At 36.4% G+C, this 6,000-nt stretch overlaps 1 protein-coding gene across 5 annotated transcripts in view; it reads right to left on the bottom strand.

Annotated features, from left to right (window-relative positions):
* Window positions 1–300: 300 nt before the first annotated feature.
* ANAPC4 (anaphase promoting complex subunit 4) overlaps window positions 301–6,000 on the bottom strand; it is a 41,239-nt gene continuing 35,539 nt past the window's right edge. For 2 of the 5 annotated variants that reach the window (XM_089911721.1, XM_022566530.2), the window contains 8 exons: window positions 4,711–4,808; window positions 4,077–4,138; window positions 3,956–3,994; window positions 3,758–3,859; window positions 2,874–2,948; window positions 1,767–1,940; window positions 1,006–1,129; window positions 301–636 (listed from right to left, as the gene is read on the bottom strand). In XM_089911721.1, coding sequence (XP_089767847.1) covers window positions 409–636; window positions 1,006–1,129; window positions 1,767–1,940; window positions 2,874–2,948; window positions 3,758–3,859; window positions 3,956–3,994; window positions 4,077–4,138; window positions 4,711–4,808 — 902 coding nt within the window. In that variant the 3' untranslated portion in view covers window positions 301–408. The remainder of the gene's footprint in view (window positions 637–1,005; window positions 1,130–1,766; window positions 1,941–2,873; window positions 2,949–3,757; window positions 3,860–3,955; window positions 3,995–4,076; window positions 4,139–4,710; window positions 4,809–6,000) is intronic. The other 3 variants (XM_022566536.2, XM_089911722.1, XM_089911723.1) reach the window with 3 other exon arrangements.

The following is a 6,000-nucleotide window of genomic DNA, read 5'->3' as shown; positions in this document are numbered from 1 at the left end:
CTGGAGATCTAAAATGAACTAGAAGAGGAAGATGTTAAAAGAGGAATAAATGTTGTCTGCGTTTTAAAAATACTAAATGCATCAAAACTTCCAGTGATGAATGACTAAACGTAATTTCTTCCTGATACAGGAATGATACCTGATACCTACCTTTTGACAGAAAGGATTAAACTTTTTCTTCACATTCAATTTATATTTTCTTTAACACTAGTTCCGAACACAGTATTAAAAAGAAATCTTGGTGAAAAGAAAATCACAGTGGCTATACCACTAAAAGAAGATGACGCAGAATAAAAAAAATAACATTTACTGTTTATTTCACAAAGAAAATTAAGTGGCCCAACACATCTTTGATCATCATCTGTGTCCTTTCTGACAAGAGAACATATAAAATAATGGCAAGCTAGATCATGAGTCTAGCTCAGGGTCAAGTTTTTCTACTTTAATGACCATCTCTGGAGCTAAAGCAGCAGTGCCAGCTTGCTGGTTCTCTGCTTCTGACTCAGACAATACTTCTTCCTTTATTTTTACAGGCTTATTACTGGCTTCCTCCTCTTCATCCGAAGACTCATCAAGCTCCCATTCATCATCTATGTCCATTTCAAATACTCTCACGTGACGGAGATTCGAGCTTAACTAAAGAAAAGGCCAAATAAAGAACTTTTAAAATGGCTTAACTAATACATTATATATAAAAAATTAGAAATCAGAAATCTGAAAAAAGTGGTTTTATAGGAAAGTTATTTTCCCATCAATTTACAACAAAATCACTAAACTCAGCTTTCATTTTGTATAAAAGGATCTCCACATACAATTTCAAGATTACTAAAATCTAAAATTGTTATTAATTACTTAGTAAGCTTTCTCAGAACAAGAGAACTAAATAGCTAAGGCCACTACATGCTCATCATAATCAATAAAAGCTTGACATCACTAAATGTTTGCACCGAGAGGACTTACAGATCCTGTTGCTTCTGTTACTCTTTGAAACAATTTAATACTTACCACACAGGACACTTTGCGAAAACCATTCCCAGCAACATACTGTGCTTTCATACTTTCCAGTAATCTCCAGTGCTTTTCAAAGTGCATGGTACGGGTGGGAATAGCACTACGCTGCTCATCTAGCCTAGAGAGGGGAGAAAACCAACCCAGGAGTGAAATGGGGCTGTTCTCCCTGGTTTACTAGGGGTGGTATCAGGGTTTGATTTCTACCAGTATTCCCATTTCCAATATAATTCTACCAGCTACTGTATAAAAAAGCTGTGATACTATATTCTATGAGAAAACTGCATTTCCAAATAGGCAGAATACCTTTTTAAGGCAGAAACCTTAGTAAGGTTTTTGATTCACTTTCAAGGTAAGCAAATGGACTCATTTTAAAAATTAGATATCTGCCTATCTAAATCTCAACCTAAAGCCATCTCTTTCAACTGACCTTGAACCTCTATGTGGCTACTGAGGTCCTAATTCTGAAAGGAAAATACTAAAGGCAAATCTAAAATAATTCTACTACAAACTGGGGTTCATGCTATCCTTGCAAACAGAAGTTCCATTCTCACACCAAATAATTCCCCACCTTGTTCCAGCAAATAATTCTTGACAGAAGAGCTGTTGAAGCCAGTATTTTTTCAATAAAAAAAAGAAGCATTTCTGCCCAGCTGACTTTATTTATCTATCATACCTAAAGAACCAGAATGTACAATATACATTAAAAAAACATTTAACTGTTCTATCAGAAAGACAATCTTACTAATGTAAGTTACCTTGTAGAGTAAGACCCAGTGAATTGATATTCTGCAGAATCTTCACTGTTATACACTAAAGACAACGGCAACTGGACCAAGAGTCTATCTCTTCCTTCACGTCCTACAGTGTCTTTAAGAACTACTGTGACAGTTTCATCATCATAAAACTGTGCGTCTAAACAACTGTAGGTGCTAGAATTAAAATAAGTTTTGTTATATCAAAGATGTTATCATGACTGAGAAAATACTGCATATATAACATTATACTGGTACCAAGCAGAAAACTGACAATGAAAATATCAAGTGACATTCTATACAGTAACATTTAAAATATATCATTAGTTTACACTAAAGTCACAGTTACCTGTTGTACTGATTATTCACAAATATAACTAGGCCCTGAAAACAGATAATCATGAAAAAAGAAAAACCTGTGAACTTGGTTCACAGCTCCAGAAAACTCTTGACATCAATGGTCAGGCCTTAAGCCTGTAGAGATTCCATGAATGACACCATGTATATACGTGTGTGTGTGTGTGTGTGTGTGTGTGTGTGTGTGTGTATACATATATACATATATATAATAAACAGAGTTTACTAGAATGAAAAGTAAAAGTAAGATTTACACATGAAAAGAGGCAACTTCAAAGACATTATCATAAAGAACTTCGTTTATGTAAGGAAAAGAGTAAGAAAAAGCTTGGTTTAGGATTAGTGTCAGTTCTTTCTCTTGCAAAAGCCTCAGGATGACATCAAGTATTGTTACCCTTTGTGCCCTAAGAAAATCCCACCCCAGTGAAAAGGATACCACCTCACACCTCTGCTGGTCATAAGAAGACCTTCAGCCATCTGCCCCCTGGACCCACATTACTTTCTTAGTTGACAAAGAGCTCAGAAGTATTAATTGTAGGAAAGCACACTATAAAAATTCCTGCAGGCCAGTAAGGTTCCTTTCACTGTAAGTCAAATCATCCTCTAAGTATAAAATACATAACCAACCCAGCCCCCTAAGTTACAAATGACGAAGGCCTTCTAAGAATATCATCACTGTAACTGAGCCTAACCATATTCCTATAATTGTATTTATTATATATACATCTCACTCAAACAAGATTCAAGATTTACCTTCTTCGCACTTTTTCAGTTGTGGCATATGTGAAGCTCCCAAATTTAATAGCAATTAGTCCGTTACTTACAGATCTTCAAGAAAGAAAGGGGGGAGGGCAAGAGACTTTGTAGAGCAAGTTGGATAGGCAACAATCTATATGTGCTCGAAAGAGCATGATTGTTAGTACATTTACCTAATCGCCAAACCCCAGACCAAAATACTATACACTCACTCTGGAATACTGATAACTGACACAAACCCCGATAGATAAAGCTAACATCAAAATTACAACTCAGTTTAAAATCTTACAGTCACCAAAGTAGCAAGATTCCTTATAAAATAAGGATGTTTGGGACAAGCAAATTATTTCTCTCGGGCTACATCTTGGTTTCAAAAAATTTCCCTCAGGTTTAGATTTAAAATCATTTAAGATCCTAGTGACATCCTGAATATGATTTATTTTTCAGAACTTTTACTTGCATTCTCAAAAGAAGTCTCTATATGCAACTTCTTGTTTAATGAAAGGCATACTTAACCTGAGTTAAAAATCCTTTCTATGAGGAAGCCAAAATATAATTTTGAACTTCCACAAGTTGATGAGATATAATCCTGACTATTCTGTTGTTATATTTTTCCTAACCCTAAAAATATCCTACACGTAACAGCTATATACCAATACAAAATTAAATAATCTAGAATTAGAAGGGATCACATAGCTTCCTAATTTGGCATTACCACCTTAAAAATGTGAAAACGAAGACCAGAACAGTTAAGTTAGCAAGCCTAAAGTCATAAGGCAGCTTAACTAAAACCCGAAATGTAGGGAAGGGAAGTGGTATGTTTTACGATTAAAAATAATAAAATCTTATCTCCTTGGTTCAAACTTCAGATTAATACTCACTGGGAAATATCAGTATGTCTCCTTAAGATGCACATTTTATAAAGCGAATCTTCTAAAATAGTAAAAAGAAGATAATGCAGATTTGAGGTTTTATTATTCCACCTAAGGAAAAAAATTAATGTCAAAACATGATTATTTAGCTACCAATGCAGAGAACCAAACTGTATTATTCACACGAGATAGGGGAGAGACACTTACAGAAAAGGGAATTTGAACAATCTACGTGTGGAGTCCTCACTAAAACAAAAGAAAAAAAAAAAGTAAGAAAAATTTTAATTGGCTGCTGAATTATATCACCCAAAAAGGTAAACAGAATTACCTTCTAGCATCTCTATATAATGGAATACATATTGCTTGATTCATCGATTTTCCAATTACATCCTGAATAAGATTTAAAAATATAATTAAAGCACATACATACACAAAAATAAATACTCCACAGAAAGTGACTGCTCGTCACTGTTTAAGTCTAGTGCAAAATCATCTATATCACCAACTTTCATGCAAGAAACTTTAATGACAGTCATGGCAGTAAGGAAGAGAGAAAGTTCTGAGCTGAAAAGGACCCTGGAGATAAGTGGTGGCAGGTTAGAAACCACCTCTTCTAGTCCCATAGCATCAATCATCCATCATTCATTCAGTAGTTAACAGACACATCAGCTCTGTAACTAAGACCATTTATAATAAGTCTGTTCTGGGCACAAGTAAAATACTAAAGGACGTCAACACGTTCAATAACCATGTATTTATTTTTTAATTTATGTAAGAGAGCAACAATAAGAGGAAATATTAGAGTGAACCATATGAAACTGCCATTTTTGTTAGTCAAAAATAGCTGAATACCAGCATTTTGATATGGTTCATCTTAATAACTACGACCATTTACATAAGCGAGCCGCATATTGCAGATGTTCTTGCTCCTACACAAAAACATGCATTTCTTTCAAACTTACTGCTGGCTTTTGCAAGCAATGATCAATAACGTTCTCCATCCGCCTTTTCACAAAATGCAATGATTTTCGAGGATAATAAGGAAACAGCAGAGGACTTTCTGGTTTGAAACAAAAACAAAAAATAAAAAGCTATAACAAACCAGAAAACTAGGAGAAACTAATCTACTGCTAGAGCCAGCCCACACAGCTTATCTGATGGTGGAATTCTCCCTGGCCACTTCATTATACCTTGGCACGACCTCACTAAAAATGACCGTGGCCTTCTGCCTTTCATCATCCCCTGCTGCCAGTCCTTGCAGCTTAATTATTCTATATTTTATTTTTTCCCACCAAAATCCAACAGTATGCTTCTGCTGGCTATAAGAAGAAAGGGATGATTGGGAAACCATAAGACATATAATGAAATAAATTCATTTTTCTCTCTTCTTTGCCACAATGGTATAACAACAGCGCTTGTTTTGGAAGAGTGTGCTAGTGAAAACAAAAACAGGAGACAAGAAACTGGTGCTATGAAAATAAGCTCTTTACTTTTGAAAAGACTACTTTATCAGTAGAAAGTAATATATAATTTTTCATTTAGTGACACCAAGTATGCTAGGTTCTTTTTATACCTGTTATTTCTATTGTTTACAACAGCTGTATATATTAAGCACCATACTCTTTATTTTACTGATTAAAAAAAGAAAAAAAATGAGGCTTAGGAGGTGGAGGCAATTGCCCAGCGTGAGAATGACTAGGAAGCTAGACGCTGAATCAAACCCAGGTCCAACTCCCAAGCCCACCCTCTTCCACTGTGCTCTGTAGGCCTCCCTCACAGCACCTCATATCCCAGCTATGCTGGATAAAAGGAGCTTTAATCGTGTTAACATTTTAAGCTCCCAACAGGTGACAGATGCTGTGGTATCATAGAGAGATATTTGGTCTTTGTCCCCAGTTCCTGGCCCAGAGCTCCTTAATGAGTTTTAATGAGGCCCTTAGATAGCTTCAGGATGGGGGCTGGTCTCCATAAAGACCAAGCCTTGATTAGAAGCTTGGAACTTTCAGCCCCTTCCCTTGACCTGCAGGTAGGGGAGAGAAGCTAGCGTTGAGTCCCGTCACCAATGGCCCCTAACCCCTACATAATGAAAACTCCATAACGCCCCTAAACGACAGAGCAGAGCGCCTCTGGGTCGATGCTTAAGGTGCTGGGAGGGCAGTGCGCCTGGAGAGGGGATGGAAGCTCCATGCCCCTCCCCATATCTTGCCCCATGCATCTCTTTCATTTGGCTATTCCAGAGTTGTATCCTTTAT

The sequence above is a fragment of the Delphinapterus leucas genome, chromosome 5, assembly GCF_059928025.1.
Source record: "Delphinapterus leucas isolate spDelLeu-1000000601 "Yukka" chromosome 5, BTC_Dleu_Yukka2, whole genome shotgun sequence".
Taxonomy (NCBI): domain Eukaryota; kingdom Metazoa; phylum Chordata; class Mammalia; order Artiodactyla; family Monodontidae; genus Delphinapterus; species Delphinapterus leucas.
Note: the sequence above shows the minus strand (reverse complement) of the source record. Positions and strands in the feature narration are given on the sequence as shown.